At 47.9% G+C, this 18,775-nt stretch overlaps 1 protein-coding gene across 4 annotated transcripts in view; it reads right to left on the bottom strand.

Moving 5' to 3' along the window:
- Positions 1 to 965: 965 nt before the first annotated feature.
- The window catches only part of LOC119963019 (coiled-coil domain-containing protein 149-like), a 164,414-nt gene continuing 146,604 nt past the window's right edge, over positions 966 to 18,775 (bottom strand). For 2 of the 4 annotated variants that reach the window (XM_038791475.1, XM_038791477.1), the window contains 2 exons: positions 16,302 to 16,406; positions 966 to 2,221 (listed from right to left, as the gene is read on the bottom strand). In XM_038791475.1, the coding sequence (XP_038647403.1) occupies positions 1,668 to 2,221; positions 16,302 to 16,406 (659 nt within the window). In that variant the 3' untranslated portion in view covers positions 966 to 1,667. The remainder of the gene's footprint in view (positions 2,222 to 16,301; positions 16,407 to 18,775) is intronic. The other 2 variants (XM_038791476.1, XM_038791478.1) reach the window with 1 other exon arrangement.

Below are 18,775 nucleotides of genomic sequence, written 5' to 3'. Positions count from 1 at the left end.
ATGTGGAAGGGGAGGGAAGAATTGGGGATATATACAAGTGGCTGGGGGAGCAGGGAGGTGAGTGGGTGGTGAAGATCAAGGAGGAATGGGAAGTGGAGTTTGGGAAGCGGAGTTGGAAATGGAGATCAGTTGGGGAGTATGGAGTGAGGCACTGTGAAGGGTAAACGGTACCTCCTCTTGTGCAAGGATGAGCCTGATACAGTTTAAGGTGGTGCACAGGGAGCATATGACTCAGGCGGGAATTAGTGGGTTCTTTGAGGGGGTAGCAGATGAGTGTGAGGGGTGTGGGCGAATCATGCGCACATGTTTTGGGGTTGTGAAAAATTGGGAAAATTCTGGGCGGGAGTGTTCGCGGTCTTAGCCAGGATAGTGGAGGAGGGAGTGGACCCGGACCCTTTGGTGGCGATATTTGGGGTTTCAGAGAAGCGGGAGCTCATGGAGAGGAGGAAAGCTGATGTCTTGGCCTTTACCTCTCTGATTGCACGGAGACAAATTTTACTGGAGTGGCGGTCGGCATCGCCACCGGGGGTAGTGGCTTGGTTGGGTGACCTGTATGACTCCTGCGGTTAGAGAAGATAAAGTATGAGTTAAGGGGCTCAGCAGGGGAGTTTTAGAAAAGGTCGGGGATGTTTGTGACCGGTTTGAGGAGCTGTTCGTCACGGGGAGGGGTGGAAAAAGGAGAAAAATCTACTGTATAGTTGATTGTTGGGAAGAATGTTTCATGGGGTGTTCATTTGCTGTAACCTACTTTGATACAAGTTTGAATAAAATGCGTTTTAAAAAAAAGAGACTTACAAATAAAAAAAATTATGCTTGCATTGGGAATTGGGACTGTTGCCTGCCGATATGCGATAATAATGATGTCACATCACTGTTAATAAATATAAAACTTGTGGAAACAGTTTTCTTTCTCTATTCCAAGAACAACTTTATCTTATTTAATAATTGAAGTCGCTGTGACAGCATTTCCTTTACCATACTTCACTTTAATCTGGAAGGGTTCCACTTGCAACACAACAATTTAGAAGGAGAAAGCTGCAAGTTCTAAAATTATTTTTTTTAAATGCAAATCACTAGAAATTAGCAATAGAAAACATTGGAAACGCACAACAGTTCAGTCTGGGTGCATTAAAGGATATATCCGCCTTGCAATCATTCCAATTCAAATTTCAAACTACAGGCCCTCCTGTTTCCAGTAATTAACCAGAGCAAATCTCTTATTTTTGGCAGAAACATTTTGAAACCCGATAGTATGAGAATCAAATTCCACTGAAGACTTACTAACCGTTCCGCGAGTCATACCATACAAAATTAGGAAGCAAAATGTTATATAGCGATTTAAAAAAAAATATTGTGTGCTTGGAAAAAGATAGAAATAGCTTTTGATGAAAACCCTTTACCCTTATTTTATTTTTGAATAGGCAATAATCAATGTAATTATTTATTGTACTTGACCATCTCAGAAAAAGGAATAGGCTGCCTTTGATATAATTCAGATGCATAAACATTCATATCACATCCAACAAAGTGCTGATGATCTGCTTTCAAAAGAATTAAAGTTTCTCCTTGGTCTCAAATCAAGTTTAAGAGCTTTATCATAATTATCAATTAAGGACAATAATCTTCAAACTACAGGAGTAAACTAAAATATAAAGTTAGCAATCAAATTATGCTATATTTTCTCCATGATCTTCATCAGTACTTTCAGTAGAACCCTCGAATATTGTCAGATTTGTGGTCAACAGGCTGTGCAACTGAGAATCTGAATTTATTTTGGAAGTCGTGTTTGATGACATGTCATTTTTGTTGCTTTCCAGAGCATCATTATTTTGAATCCAGTGGTCACTCTCAGAACCAGATGGGTTTGCTGCATCTGTTCCAGATAGTGGGCATTCAGAAACAGGTGAAATATCATCATTATTCTGAGGTGTCACTGTGCACTGCTCTTTCAAAGCCATTGTTTCATTACAGCCATCACTTAATTCAGCAGTAACTAACTTCTCAGTCATTTTTGTTATTTCATTCCCTGGATTCGATTGGGACATTGATGGATGAATATCTGTTGTCTGGGAGTCCGTTTGCAAAGGTAAAAATACTGGACTTCCGCAACTATCCTTTCGCTCCACCTGCATTTCTTCAGATTCGCTGGATTCTTTTTCCTTACCAGGGAACTCCAGTGCTGAAGGCGGAGGTGGAATTCCTTGACCTTCTTTTAATTGATCTGTGAATCAACCAAATTGTTTTTAAAAACTCAATATATAGTATATTTTATGAAAAGTTTAAACTAGGCACACAAAGAGAAAGGAGGATTGGGTCAACATCAAGCATCTGCTATCGAGACTAAAATGCCATTGTGATTGTTTTATAATATATAAAAACTATTGACAAATAGGATAATGATCACATATTTTGACAGTTAGTGTTTCATGGATCAACTATAAAACATCTTTTGCATAAAAAAACGAAAAAAAGTCGCCACACTCCGCACCCTTAGGTATTTCCAATGGAAGTAATAAGAATTTAGTAGTGGATTTGGTATAGCTCTTTAAAATGCTTATAAATACATATGTAGGTATAAGCAGATTTCCCAACCTGCTGCAGTAATCACAAACGAGAGGAGTACAAAATTAACATACATCAAGCAAAAGAAAATACTCAAGGTTTTTTTCTCGTTAGAAATAATGGAAAAGGTACTATAGTCCCACAACAAAAAAAATTACATTGCTCTGCCAATCATCTTTTTTAAAAAAAAGTTGCGGATTTGTAAGTTACAAGAATAATGACATTTATACAGCAATTGTCAACATTTCACATGGAGGTTTTCATATAAATTTCAATCTACATCTCTCGAATCTGATGACACTCGTCTGGTCTGATTTTCCCATTAAAGCAGCAGTATGTGACATTGCAGTGGACACCAGTTGACACTGTGGTGCACAGGTCTAAATTTTCTACCACAGTTCTAATATCATAGTTTTTCATGAACTAAATGAATAGTTTCTGCTTTTAAACTTTTAATAAGGACACGGGGATCCCAAACCAAGTGAGAATAAAGAACATTGGTTTATTTACAAACATGTTATATACAACTCCCCTGTAGACCCCTACCTGTTCCCTTCACAATCAGTGCCTTACTGGCTGACCTTTTATACAATATGGAGTGCCCCACCCCTCAGTGGGGGAGCTCATACTCCGCGAGAACCATGGGGAAGACAGTGATTCCCACCCCGTAAGCCCCGTGTGGGATATGGCATAACTTTTACCAAACTCTTCTACAGCTGGGAAGTCTTAATGACCCTCCTGTTGGAGCTTCCTGTGCCCCACTCACACCCCCTCTCTCTTTCAACCAGGGTATCAATCTGCCTTTACAACACTTTCTTTTGAGATTGCCATAGCTCTGGCATGTGACCCCATTGTGTCTGTCACCACCCACTCCTCAAATTATATTTGGGTCCCCTGTTTCATGCACATCTGCTTTCCCATTCTTCTTCCATGCTGTGTCTCCTTGGTCCTCTGGTCTGAATGTTTAGGGTGATATGGTCCAAGCCCCCGCCATCCGGAGAGTTGGCAAGGAACGCATCCACCCTGCCTTTTCATGGTCTAACGAATGTTGATTGGCAGACGAGGAACTTCCCTTCTTATTTGGCAGAATTTCCAGCTTGGAAAACTGTTGGCCAATCAGATTGGCTGGCAACTCTCCAGCCCCTCCAGTCACAGCGCTGCAGTGGCCGAAAGAGGCACTGCAGCAACCTGCATGGAACTAAGTGCAGGGAAGCAAAGTCATATCGCAGAATTTACAGCGCAGAAGGCGGCCATTTGGCCCATCTAGTCTGCACCGTCCCTTGGAAAAAGAGCACCCTACCCAAGCCCATGCCTCCACCCTATCCTTGTGACCCAGTAACCCCATCTAACCTTTTTTTCTTCTGGACACTAAAGGGCAATTTATCATAGCCAATCTACCTAACCTGCACATCTTTCACCCCCCCCCCCCCCCCCCCACACCCCCACCCGCTAAAAAGCTGGCATTCGCAGCTGAAGGCCGAGGACACTGGCATAAGGAATGTCTGCAGTGACATCCTGGCATGGGAAAATTGACTACAACCATCTTCCTTTGTGTTAGATATAAGTCTAACCAATGGAGAGATTTCCTCCTGATTCTCATTGACATGATGAGGGCTGCTTGATGCCATACTCAATCAAATACTACTTTGATATCAAGGACTATCACTCTGAATTTACTCTTGAATTCAGCACATATTTGGATCAAGGCTGCGTTGAGCTCTTGGACCACATCAAAGGCAGTTAAGAGCTTTTTGCAGAGAAAAAGAGAAAGTTAGAGCACTTAACTGCCTTTGATTTGGTCCAGGAGCCATCAATCATAGCTAGATGTTTATAAACATTGCGGTTTGTTTCACAGCAGGCTACCTGAAATCCACTCAAGCGTGAAGGCAAATAAGATTAGACAATCTAAATAGCTGGGTGTGTGCAAGATGTTAATCACAACCTAGTAAAATCAATTTCACACTGGTGTGAATGAAAGCCTTACAGATTAAAGATTTGAGAGGGTTTAAACCTAGCTGATATGGCCTTCTCTTTCCAGGAATTTACAGATGCTCCTTTCTCTGCCTGAGCCAGCAGGTGAATTCCACAGATCACTTTTAAAGCAGTGATTGTTTTTCACTGTCTCTGTCTGGATTGCTCTCTAGCTTTCAGACAGTGGGCTCTGTAATGGGGGGCTTCAAGGCAGGGATTTCTGTATTGGGGGGCTTCCAGGCAAGTGTCTCTGCAATGGGGGGCTTAAGGCAGGTGTCACTTTTTTGGCAGGGGGTGGGGGGGGGGGGGGGTTATTCTAATGGATGGCCTCTGATGGGCTCTCTCTTATTGGGCGGTTTTTGGTGGGGGTCTCTCTTATGGCGGGGGGAGTCTCTCTTATAGAAGGTCTCTGGTAGGGGTGGCCAGGATTTGCATTGTTGGGGGGGGGGCCTCCGATGGGCAACTCCCTGAAAGATTTACCCCCCTGGCCCACCACGAGGTCCACCGCGACAGGGCCACGTTCCAAATCCCGACCATGTGATTCCTGGCCCAGAGGAGCGGAGATTCACTCAGGCTTGGAGGAAGGAGGAACTGGTTACCAGCCCATTTATAGGATGCAAATGCAATTTGCCCTATTTGCATCCTCCCGCTGGCGGCGGGGGGGGGGGGGGGGGGGGGGGGGGGGTGAACCTGGATGGCATGCCTGTCAGTCACCAATCCCAATTTTTTGGACGACGCTGGATTGTCCGCCGCATTGGGAAGTCCGCTACTGTCGGCGGAGAATCCAACCCCTGATGAAATAAAATTAAAGTATTTATTTTTCTAATAATTAAATTTTTCTGAATCGAAATAACGTAGCATTTCTAATTCCCTGCCCTTTTCCAGAATCCTCCAAAATAGTTTTTTTTTTGCATAAGCGAACACAGAAAGAATTTGCAGGATCATTTACTTTAATAATTGGTCAGAGGCTCTGAGCATGAAGAAAAACCAAGGTCTTTATGGGGAACTGGAGGACATCTGCCAGAGAAGTATGTTTTTCCAGGAGGGATATTTTCATATAAACCAGTTAAGAACTGTTTTTGAAAGCAGTAATTGCGAAGCAATTGAGCTAATCGGGATTGAGACACAGTATGCAGTTCCTATAGGACTGGAAACCAAAGTGCTACTGATGACAATATTAAAATCTTACTTTGTTCTAATCACAGGGAACAAGGCAATTTAATTAGGCAAAATCACATGAGGAAACAAAAGATTCTCAAATTGTTTCTATGTAAATTCTGGAATTGCAGGCATGTGCAGTTAGGGCTGGCTGTAAAGGCCAGCTCTGAAGTGATAGAATATGGGGCTGGATTCTCCGGTCCCCCAGCTGTGTGTTTCTTGGTGGCATGCCGTTATTGGCGGGGGCATTCTCTAGTCCCTCCGTGACCCGGGAGGGCAACCCCTGTGCAAAAAGGAGGGTTTGGGTTGGAGCTTCTAATGCACTGCCTCAAGAGGACAGTTACTGCAGAGCTGTCTCGAGGAGTTGGAGACCTATGCAAAATAAATGGGAAAACACTGCAAACAGTGTCTGTGCAGCACATTCAAACACAAACCTCAGTCCCCGGACACTTAAAATTTTTTTATTTCAGTCCTGACATTTCACCCAACACCGGTTTGAAGTTGTAGCTAAAACGTAAAGGATGCCTGGCCAATCGGCCGACCCATCAATCGTAAGAATGGACTGTCCATGTAAGATTGCTTTCAATTAGCTAAATTGCCTGCTTGATTGTTGCAGGAGGGCGTTGGATACTTGCGTGCGCCCATTGACCAAAATATCTCACAATTGCACAGTGACATTGGGACGCACGCCTGAGGTCATCTCAAGCAATTTCATGCATTTCCCGATCGGGCACGCACCCTCCCGAACAACGTAAAATTCTGGTTGGAGAGTGGATTAACACTACCAAGTGTTATAGGCATCCAGGACAAAACTATATTTTGTAAGAGCTTTAATGTACTGTACTAAACTGCCCAAAGTACTTTACAGGATAACTGCAAAGCAAAATTGGACAATATTCGAACAGATAGCCAAAACCTTGGTCAATGAGAAAGTGCTGGAAAAACTCATGGAGGTTTCGCAGCACCTGTGGAGAGGATTGTGCGGCTGGAGATTACAGAGTTGGGAAGGGGTGAGGTCATGAATAGACTTGAAAACAGGAATAAGAGTCTTAAATCGAGGCATGGATTGAGTCAATGTTGGTCAGTGAACACAGAAATGATGGGCAGGATTCTCGCAGCCTGGGGCCGAATCGCGCCATGCCGCCCCGACGCCGGAGACGGCAGAGCGGAGAATCAGCGACATTGGCGCCGGTGTGGTTGGCGCGGCGCTGGTCGCAGGCCATTTTACACGGCTGGCTCGCCGATTCTTGGGCCGGGATGGGCCGAGCGGCTGTCGTGGAAACGCCAAGTCCCGCCGGCGCCGTCCACACCCGCTCTCAGCTGGCGGGAACAGCGTTGAAGGGCGGCCTGTGGGGGGGGGGGGGGGGGGGTTGGGGAGGTGGGTCCAACCCCAGGGGTGGGGGGGCCTCCCTGGACTGCGATTGGGACCCACTGATCGGCGGACCGGCCTCTGTCTCCCTGCCTCCTTTCTTCCGCGCCGGCGCTTGTACTCCTGCGCCATGTTGGGTCGGGGCCGGCGCGGACAAGGGAGACACCGCACATGCACAGAAATCGCGCCGGTGGGACTGGTTTGCGCCAGACCCACTGCGCATGCGCGCACCCCTGGCGCCCATTCCATGGCCAGATCAGCAGCTGGAGCGGCGTGAACCACTCCAGCGCCGTGCTGGCTCCCTGGAGGGGCCAGACTTGCTGATCCTGGGGCCATGTTGACGCCGTCGAGAAATGCGACAGCATTTCCAACTGCGTCAACACTTAGCCTCAGAATCAGAGAATTCCGCCCGTGAGGTCATTAACACTTGGCACAAGTGCATAAGAGTAGAATGTGAAAAGCCAGCAGGAGTGTATTGGAATAGTCAAGTTAAACCTAAAATGGATCAGAAATATTGGGAACTTGATTTGCAGATTATAAAGGCAGTAATAATGTAATGACGCTTTCATGGGGGTTCTTAATTATATAAGGGGAGGCAGTGGTCTAGTAATCCAGAGACCCAGAGTAATGCACTGGGGATATCGGTTCAAATCCCACCAGGGCAGATGGTGAATTTGAATTCAATAAAAAAGATCTGGGGGGCAATTCTCCGAGCTCCGCGCCGGGCTGGAGAATTGGAGCAACCGTGCCACGACGTCCCGACGCGCGATTCTCCGAGGTGCGGAGAAACGGCGCCATTTGCGGCGGCGCGTTTGGCACGTTGCAGGCCGCTGGAATCGGTGGGGCCGCCGATTCTCCGGCCCGAATGGGCTGAACGGTCGCTCCGACATGACAGAGTCCCGCTGGCACTGTTCATCCCTGGTCATGCCGGCGGGAACTCTGCAGGAATGGTTGGAGGGGCAGCCTCTGGGGGTGGGGAGGGGGGCTCCTTCACCGGTGGGGGGCCTCCGATGGGGTCGTGGCCCACCGATCGGTGGGCGGGCCTCTTCCCCCTGGGCCGACTTCCTGGTGCGGCCGGCCCCTGAACACCGACCCCATGTTGGGTAGGGGCCGGCGCGCGGAAGAAGTCCCCTGCGTATGTGCAGGTGGGCACGGCCCAACTGCGCATGTGCAGGTTGGCACGGCGCCTGAGGCTGGAGCGGCATGAACTGCTCCAGCGCCGTGCTGGCCCCCTGTGCGGGCCAGAATAGGTCGTGCCCGGGCCCTGTTCGCGCCGTCATGAAACGCGACGACGTTCACAACGGCGCGAACCCTTAGCCTCCATATCGGAGAATCGCCGCCCTGGAATTAAAAGCCTAATGACAACCATTAAACCATTGTCGATTGTTGTAAAAACCCATCTGGTTCACTAATGTCCTTTTGGGAAGGAAATCTGTCATCGTTACCGGGTCTGACTTACATGTGACTCCAGACTCTGAAATGCCCTCAGAGATAGGCAACAAATGCTGGCCTGGCCTGCGATGCCCACATCCCATAAACAAATAACGAAAAAAAATAATAAATCCAGGAGGGAGGAACAATGTAGAAGAGGAAAAGCAGAAATATTTACTGATATGTCAACAAGTGGATATGTTGAGGAGATTGCTAAAGAAAATAATCTACTGGATTTGTGTGGAATTCTCCCATTTTGAGATTAGGGGCGGGATTCTCCGGCCCCCCGCCAGGTCGGAGAATCGGCGGGGGACAGCGTGAATCCCGCTCCCGCCGGCCGCCGAATTCTCCGGCACCGGAGATTTGGCGGGGGCGGGAATCGCACCGCGCCGGTCGGCAACCGCATGCAGCGGCCCCCCTGTAGATTCTCCGACCCGCAATAGGCCGAAGTCCCGCTGGTTCTATGCCAGTCCCGCCAGCATAGGTTAAACTAGGTCCCTTACCGGCGGGGCCTGGCAGCGCGGGCCGGCTCCGGGGTCCTGGGGAGGCGTGGGCGATCTGGCCCCGGAGAGTGCCCCCACGGTGGCCTGGGCAGCAATCGGGGCCCAACAATCCGCGGGCGGGCCTGTGCCGTGGGGGCACTCTTTTCCTACGCGCGGCCATGTCAGCCTCCGCGATGGGCGACGCGTAGGTGAACCCCCCCCCCCCCCTGCGCATGCATGGGGATGACATCAGCAGCTGCTGATGCTCCCCCGCATGCGCGGACTCACACTGGCCGGTGGAGTCCCATCGGCCCCGGCTGGCATGGCGCCAAAGGCCTTTCACGCCAGCCGGTGGGGCGCAAACCACTCCGGCGCCGACTTAGCCCCTGAAGCTGCGGAGAATTCCACACCTTTGGGGCGGGCCGACGCCAGAGTGGTTTACGCCACTCCGTGCCGCCGGGATCCCCATCCCACTGGGAACGGGAGAATCCCGGCCTAGGTGTGGTGACGGGTGACTCCGATTGAGATAGATTTTTAATCAGTAAGGGAATCAAGGGTGATGGGGACAAGGCAGGAAAGTGGAATTGAGGATTGTCATATCAAATCAGTCATGATCTCATTGAATGGCGGAGCAGACTCAATGGGGTTTACTTCTGAAGAAGACTTACTTCTGCTCCAATGTTTATGATCTTCCCTGCTGACCAGAATGGCGGAACCGTGCAAAGGTTTAGTGGCACCTGATTTTCAAATCGGAGGCCAAATTTGGGATGATACAAATCATTAAGTCCAGAAGAGCAATAACCGGTTATTTAAGTGCACGTTTGTTGAAAGGAAAACCTATATGTTCCTATACAAAGCTGAGTACAGAGTAAATGGAAACCTAAATAACTAAATGGGAACATTTGTATGAAACTCAACTTTAAAAAAATAATTTGGCATGAAGTGAATAACTGTCAAGAGAAAATCGGCCAAGAAAGATAACTAAAGCCACTATTAGAGATATTATAAAGAAAGATGGAGTGTGGGCAGGAACAGCAGCAATGAAAAAGCCTTTTCAGTTATATTTGAAGCTAGAAAATGATTAAAGACCACATTGGCCCTCTGAGAGATTGAAGCACGGCACATTAGGTAAGAGGATCAGGATATGGCTGAAGTGCTGAATGGATAATTTGCAATGGTTTTCACGATTGAAGATAATGCTATGGTAACAATATTGTTGCTGAAATTGATTCAATAGAAGTAACTGCAGAATAGCCTAACTGGGATTAAAGCACTTAAGGCTGAACATTCTGGAAAGCATGATACTATTTACCCCAGGGTGCTGAAGAAAATGGCACATGCATTCTGTGAGCACTGGTTTGTTTATTGAAGCGTTCTTTGTGATTTGGGACAATTCCGATTCATGTGTTCCAAATATTTAAAAAAGGAAAGGAATCATGGGAATTATAGGACTGCCAGTTTGATGTCTGTTGGAAGGAGATGCTGGAACACATTACAAATGATGTGATTTATGATCACCCAGAGGGCTTAACAGACAGGAGGTAACGCTAAGCACAGCAATAGGAAAAAGGTCTGACTTTGGAGGCTCCTTCTGACCGTACTTCTGGAATACTGACAAGATATGACTATGACTGGTCATTATCTGTCCGGACAATAATGCCCTCTCTATCAGGATCCTTAATTCAGACTCTTGTTGTCCTCGTGTAAGTGTTAATTTGCCATAGTCCCAGAAGACCATGGACTGCTATCCCCTTTAAGGGGGAGAGCTGATAGGTGGTGATCACCACACCTTTAGCGAGGGGCAGGGTTGAGAAGACAGGCCTTCATGAATAACCTCAGCCTGTACCGCCTCTTGCAGGTATCTAGTGCGGGACGTTTTGTTGTGGGCAGTCGCATGCTTCTGCCTATCAGACTGCTCCCTGTCTTAGATGTTTCGGTAACCTTTGGCTGCCAGCCGTGGTATTTGTTTCTTTGGGAGAATTGGGAGTTGTGTGTGGAGTTTTCTGCCCATCAGGCTTCCGGATGGGGTTAAGGTACATTGTAATTGTCATGCAGATTAACAGTGCTGTTGTTAACTCGTTCTTCCTCAGAAGGGCTTTTATGGTCAGAGTCCTCTTTCTGCCCCACTGTTCGACTTTCGGGATCATGGAGAGCTGGTACGGTGCTGGAAGCATAAGTGGTGGCAAATTGGGTGAAGTATTTCATAGATCATGGGCGGAATTCTCCGCTCCCCACGTGGCGTGGGAGAATCGTGGGAGGGCCTCCCGACATTTTTTACGTCCCCTTGGCGCCCCCAGCGATTCTCCCCCCCCACTCGGAAAAATCGGCGCTCAGCGTTTTTCAGGGCGAACAGCGATTCTCCGAGCCCGATGGGCCGAGCGGCCGGCCCTTCACGCCCGTTTCACCACGGCAGCAACCACACCTGGTCGCTGCATTCGTGAAACAGGCGCCAGATGCCCGTTTGGGGCATCTAGGGGCCCGATTTGGACGGGAGCACCGCGACTGTCCTCGGGAGGGGACAGGCCCGCGATCGGTGCCCACCGATTGTCGGGCCAGCGTCCAAAACGGACGCACTCTTTCCCCTCTGCCGCCTGGAAAGATCAAGCCACCACGTCTTGCCGGGCGGCGGTGGAGAAAGACGGCACCGCGCATGCGCGGGTTGGAACTGGCAACCCACGCATGTGCGGATGACATCAGAAAAGCACCGTTTCTGCGTCATTTCCGGCGCGACAAAGTCGCGGCCGGGAAAGACGGAAGGCCGCTCCTAGCCCCCCGGGTGGGGGTGAATTAGGTGCGGGGAGCGGGCCCCGAGGCCGTCGTGAACCTCGGCTGATTTCACGACGGCCATCCCGATTTTTATCGGGAGCAGAGAATACCGCCCCATAGAATGTACAGTTCAGAAGGAAGCCAGTCGGCCCATCGAGTCTGCACCGGCTCTTGGAAAGAGCAGCCTACTTATTTGTTTTCAAATTGTGCAGTTAACTGACCTATCTAGCCCATGATGCTACAGCTCATGAACCTCTCCTTCAACGCTCTTACTAATGCATCTGTGATCATCTTGTACAATTGCTGCACCTCAATCCATCATAGACATACATATGGACATAGAATTTTTACAGTGCAAAAGGAGGCCATTCGGCTCATCGAATCTGCACCGGCCTTTGGAAAGAGCGCCTCACTTAAATCAACACCTCCACACCTTACCCGTAACCCAGCAACCTTCCCAACCCCTTTGGACACTAAGGACAATCCACCTAACCTGCACGTCTTTGGACTGTGGGAGGAAACTGGAGCCCCCAGAGGAAACCCACGCAGGCACGGGGAGAATGTGCAGACTCTGTACAGCAGGGGTGTCAAACTCAAATACACCGTGGGCCAAAATTTAAAAATCGGGACAAGTCGAGGGCCGGACTGGTTCAATGTTTTTTTGCAAAACTTATTGAAATGAACTTATTGAACCTGGAACTAATAAAGATTAGGTTATTGCCTATAAAAACATTAAATATTAAATAAATAAAAAAATTAGTTGCATTTATTTCTTATTGCTTTATCTGGAGCTTTTCCAGAGTAATTTCTAATGAAAACATTTTTCCACAGGCCAACACTTTGTGATTCACACTATACCTGAATAAACTCGGCATCAGCCATATCATACGCCATAGGCGCTTCAATTGCTGGGGCCAGCTTTAATAGTAATTAGATATTATTAGGGCAGCACGGTGGCCTAGTGGTTAGCACAACCGCCTCACGGCGCTGAGGTCCCAGGTTCGATCCCGGCTCTGGGTCGTTGTCCGTGTGGAGTTTGCACGTTCTCCCCGTGTCTGCGTGGGTTTCGCCCCCACAACCCAAAAATGTGCAGAGTAGGTGGATTGGCCACGCTAAATTGCCCCTTAATTGGAAAAAATAATTGGCTAATCTAAATTTTAAAAAAAAGTAATTAGATATTATCTCGCGGGCCAAAGATAATTCCACCGCGGGCTGGATTTGGCCTGCGGGCCTTGAGTTTGACATATATGCTGTACAGACAGTGACTCAAGCCGGGAATTAAACCAGGGACCCTGGAGCTGTGAAGCAACAGTGCTAACCACTGTGCTCCCGTTCCGCCAATCAGGAGAAACAGACCACCACAATGAAGAATCTGCCATTGAAGACAAATAAATCAATGCCCAGCGGCCCCCATGCCCTGGTTGGGAACTATGAGGGGATAAGGGGCTCACTCTGCTCCTGCTTGCGTAGCGTACACACACCTGGCCATTTGCTGTAATGTCCTCAATTGCTCATGAAATGCCTGGCCACCACACCGCGAATTGAGCCCATACCCTGCATTTGAAAATTACCAGGTGACCCTGGTGTATTTTTTGGAGTATCTCCAGCTGAATGGAGGCTGGAATGACCAGCCACTCATTGTATACCAGCAGATTGATGACGAGAAAGTGGTTATGCTGTTCAAATAAAACCTTTATAGTCTCTGCTTTGGCCACCCTTGTTGACAGTAATGGCGGACGTGGGCACACTCATCATCTCACAATTGTTCCTAGCAGATTTGTTGGAGTTTTCGTGTGGTAGCCAGAAGGTGTCACCTCACAAATTGGGGGTATGATTGGAGCTCCTTGATCTGTTTGAAATCATGTTTCATTGGAAGTCCATTGTGGTCCTGGAAAGTGTCTCGCCTGTTGTTTGTTTTTTATTCCCCTGAATGTATATCATCTTGTGCATGAGCTCATGAAGTAGATGCATTCTCTGGATCCTGGGGAACATCTCTTCCAGCCCCTTTTCTCCTAGCAGCGAGACGAGCGGCTTGTTGATCTTTAGACCAATTGTAGTCTAAAAACCTCTCGCAGGCCTATGGGACTACAAGATTTTCATTTTTAACACGGCGTATTGTGCCTCTGTGTCTGACAGTCCTCAGGATGCATAATACACTGGCCAGCAAGTTCTGCCCAGTTGTTCCTGTAATAGGCTTGTGGGAAGGCCTGTGGACGTAGAATCTGCTGCTAGGATGGTGGACAGGGATGGGTCATAGTGGGCTAGGATTTTGGTTGACAACTGCATGGCCTTGATGCAACCACATGCTCGCTCTTGGTGCCTTGCCTGGTCTTTCTTCAGAAGGTACTGCAGAGGATCTGTTACCTGTGCCAGATTGGGTAAACATTTCCCCCTCTGATTCACCATACCTAGGAATCTCTGGAAGTGTGGATTCAATGATGGGGTTTGGAACTTGCTGTTAGCTTTAGTTGTCTGTGGGTCCACCACTGTTGATGCTTTTGCTACTGATAATATGTCCCAAGAGGTCTTGGAGAATTTGTATTTCACATTCAGGGTTAGCCCTGCAGTTTCTTTAGTTTTTCATGCTTCTGGTGTCCATCCTTGTAGTTCCGTCGGTCTCACAAAGGAATTCCGAGTCTAGTATAGTAAATGTTTAGTAACTGCTGATAACTATGTATGTATCTACAGTATGAGGTCTAAGCCATGAGCGGTCTCCATACTTGCCAGTCCATATGTTTCTGTCCAACACAAGACTGCTCCAACACAAGAATGCTCATTTGTGCCTTGTCATCACAGTTTGGGTGATACTATAACCCAGTCCCATGGTAACCCTTTCTATGTCAGACCCTTATAGGGCAGCACGGTAGCACAGTGGTTAGCACTGTTGCTTCACAGAGCCAGAGTCCCAGGTTCAATTCCCGGCTCAGGTCACTGTCTGTGCGGAGTCTGCATGTTCTCCCTGCGTCTGCGTGGGTTTCCTCCAGGTGCTGCGGTTTCCTCTCACTAGCTCCGAAAGTCATGGGCCGGGATTCTCCGAGCCCGTGGTGGGTCGGAGAATCGCCGGGGGGTGGGGGGGAGCTAGAATCCCGCCACGCCTCTCCACTGCTGATTCTCCGGCAACCGAATAATCGGCGGCAATCGCGCCAGCGCGTTTCTGCGCGTTTGACGGGCCGAGTCCCGCCGGCGTCGTTTGCGTATGGTCCTACCCGGCAGGACCTCGGCATTCTGGCTGCGGGGGCCGTCCTGGTGGGGGGGTGGGGGGAGCCAAATCCGGGGGGGCCTCCACGGTGACCAGGCCCTCGATCAGGGGCAGCTGATCGGCGGCCGTGCTAATTCCAGGGGGGGGCCTATGTTCCTCCGTGCCGGGCCCCTGTAGGGCTCCGCCATGTTCACGTGGGCCGGATGCGGACATAGCTGTGGCGCACATGCACGGACACGCGCTGGCTGTGGCAGGCCGGCTTTTGGCGCGGAGCAGCACACAGCACTCTGGCACCCTTCTAGCCCCCGAGGATGGGAGAATAACTGGGCCTGGAGGCCTGTTGATGCCGGCGTCGCTCGCGCCAGTTTTGACGTCGTCGTCAGCACTTGGTTGGGATTGTCCGAAATCCCAACCATGCTGCTTGGTGAATAGGACATTCTGAATTCTCAGAATCGGGGCTTTTCACAGTAACTTCATTGCAGTGTTAATGTAAGCCCACTTATGACACTAATAAAGGTTATTATTATTATCCTACACATAAGGAAATAAATTGTTCAGAGCATCATCCAGAGATTCTCTTCTTCATCTCTGGCTACAGTTCAAGATAGCATTATTGTAGGCATTGTCTTTGTCTAGTAGCTGGCAATGGTTCACATTTTATATTAAAAACATAATCTTTACCCTTTCCAAAATCAAACCAGAAGAAAGTGCATTTGGAGACAGTACTTCACATAGATGCTGGTTGCACATCTCTGGTGTTTTTTATAGGGGAGGGAAGAGGCAGAGGGGCAGGGGGAAGGTTGGGGTACAATAGACAAACAATTAATTAAATTTTCATGCCCGTGTAATATTAGTGTAATGTCAGTCTTGGAAGAAAATAAAATCTTGCCTGTCTTGTCACCACTGAATGGTCTGACCATTTGAAGACCAGTCAAATGGCTTTAACCTAAAAATTACTTTTGGCAGTATTAGCAGATTAATTACATAGAATCCATTGAACAAAAATAGGTCACAGGCGCATCCTCCCACTCTAATTGCCTCTTCACACCTGGTCCCACATTCCTCTATTTCCTTCTCCCTCATAAATGTATCAGATGCCCCCCTTAAATGTGTCAATATTAGTTTCCACCACCCTGCATGACAAAGAATTCCGCCCTCTCAGTAATCATGCATTTCTATCACTATGCAGAAAGTAATGTGTTCATGTGAATGTCCCTTGTGTATTAACCTGTTTAAATCAAAGGCTTAATGCTTGTATGTATAACAAAATAAGACAATGCCAGACAAAAGCATTAACCACTCATCTACTAACTTCATGAAGTAAATGCCAAGCTTTCTTTTCTCTCAATTTTTTTAGACTCACCATTCTGTTGCAGCTGTTGCTCAATATCCACAACCATAGGTGACTTTGGTCTCAGATCAACAGGTATGGCAGCATCAGTTAATGTTAGAGTCTCCTTCCCTCCTGCTGTCACAAAAGGATGCCGGAAGTAAAATAGGTGGCTGTAATATAATTGCTCATAATACAAGTGTTACAAATGACCATTTCAAACTATTTTCATGTTTTTCAATCCAAGGACGATGAAAATCATGTGTCCATTATAGTACAAATGAAAATAGAGATTTTAATTCAATGGCGCACATGAAGCCAAATCAAATGGAATTCCTAATAAAGTCTATCCAGAGATATGCCAGGCCATAGTTTAATCGACATGTATTTAGATCAATTTGTAAACTGCACTCTATGGCACTGATTTCACCATCTGGATCAAGAAACAACAAACCCAAATTTAACATTCAAGTAAAGTTTCATTTAACAGCATCCAGAATGTATCGGAATATTCTACACAATTTCAGGCCTGGAGACATAGGGAATAATTTTAGATCCTACACATTCTTCATTAGGACCCAGTGATTCCTTGGTATTGGCCCAGCAGTTCATAGTGGCATTTGAAATGTGTTCTTTTGCTTAAAACTTCAGTTAGTTGAAGTAAATAGTATCATGCATATAGTAAGAAGTCTTAAAACACCAGGTTAACGTCCAACAGGTTTGTTTCGATTCACTAATTTTCGGAGCACAGCTCCTTCCTCAGGCGAGGACTAGTGAGGTCTGTGAGGGTGTAGTGTAGTGAGGACTGTGTAGTGAGGTCTGTCGGGTCACCTTGTGGAGAAATTATATTTTTAGCACCGAGTACTTAATTTATTCATAACATCCAAATTTGGAGATCAGGGGTGGGATTCTCTGCCGGCGGGATTCTCAGTTTTGCAGGCGTCCGGGGGTTTCCCAATGGCGTGGGACTGCCCCACAATGGGAAACCCCATTGACCGGACGGCGTACCGGGAATCCAGCCGGCGGGTCGAGGCAGAAATATGGCGCGGTGGGGCAGAAAATCCAGCTCCATATTCTGAGTTTATTCGGACTGCTATATGTGCATTTCTAAATATATTATACAATGTCACTGGCCATCTGGTAGATAAATTTTAATCTCAGTTCACTGTGCAAATATGATCTACTATGGAGTGGGTGCAGCTTAGTTTTACCAGAATGGTACCTGGACACCAAGGATTAAACTATGTGGAAGTTTATGGGGTAATGTGATCCAAGTTTTAAAGATATTAAGGGGAACAATTAAGTGGATTGGGAGAATCTATTTGTTAGTTCTGGATTCTAGGACTTGGGGCACAGATTAAAAATGTTGTCAGACTTTTCAGGACTGAAATTAGACGTGGAATTTAATACCCTTCCCTGTGGTGAGTTTGGTGGCAGAGGGGAAGATGGCGGATAGGGATTCCTCCACTTTCCTGTCTCCACCCAATTAAATCAATGGTGGGAAGGCCCATTGGTGGGGGAAGGCCCATTGATGGCCTTCCCCCACCATTGCCAATTGAGTCCACTAAGTGAGCAATTAATCACTGGCTTTAGCAGTGGTGGGAATGGGGATTCACTATGTGAGGAGCACGGGAATAAAACCAGTGCAGGATTGTTAGTGGCTCCCAGGGGGATCCACCCCACCCCCTCCCCCATCACTCACCTGTGGCCTGGGATTCAGTGATGATACAAGGCCTCAGGTGGGTGTTTGTACCAGCAGCAGACAACCACCTCCCTAGGGGCACTGCCATTTAGTACAACAGGAATTCTGCCCTGGGGCCCTTCATCCCAAGGAGGCCTGTCCCTGTTCAGAGTGGCACATAATACAGCTGGTCTTCCCTAAAGGAGGTGAAGTAGACTTCTCACCAGCTCTCCAGACGGCGGGCTAGACCTCAATGCCTGCATTAAATACCACCTGAGGAAACACCTTTTCACACAAAGGCTGGCAGAAGTTTGCAATGCTCATCAGCAAATAGCAATTGATGCTAGATCGATTGTTAATTTTAAAATTGAGATTGATAACCAAAGGTATGGAAGTATATGGAGCAAAGGAGTTTTTAGAGAGTTAAACTGCAGATCAGCCATAATCTCATGAATGGTGGAACAGGCTCGAGGGGCTGAATGGCCTAGTCCCTGGTAAGAATCATAGAATCCCTACAGTGCAGAAGGAGTGATTCGGCCCATCAAGCCTACACCGACTCTCTGAAAGAACACCCCACCCAAGCCAACCTAACCTGCACATCCATGGACACCAAGGGGCAATTTAGCATTAACCTATACATCTTTCGACTGTGGGAGGAAACCTGGGGCGAAATTCTCCGACCCCCAGCAGGGTCGGAGAATCGCCTGGGGGCGTCTAAAATCGCGCCCCCGCCGTGGCAGAGATTCTCCGCCACCCGGGAAGTGGCGGGGGCAGGAATCTCGCCACTCCGATCGGAGAGGCCCCTACGGTGATTCTCCGGCCCAAA

The sequence above is a fragment of the Scyliorhinus canicula genome, chromosome 3, assembly GCF_902713615.1.
Source record: "Scyliorhinus canicula chromosome 3, sScyCan1.1, whole genome shotgun sequence".
Classification (NCBI taxonomy): domain Eukaryota; kingdom Metazoa; phylum Chordata; class Chondrichthyes; order Carcharhiniformes; family Scyliorhinidae; genus Scyliorhinus; species Scyliorhinus canicula.
Note: the sequence above shows the minus strand (reverse complement) of the source record. Positions and strands in the feature narration are given on the sequence as shown.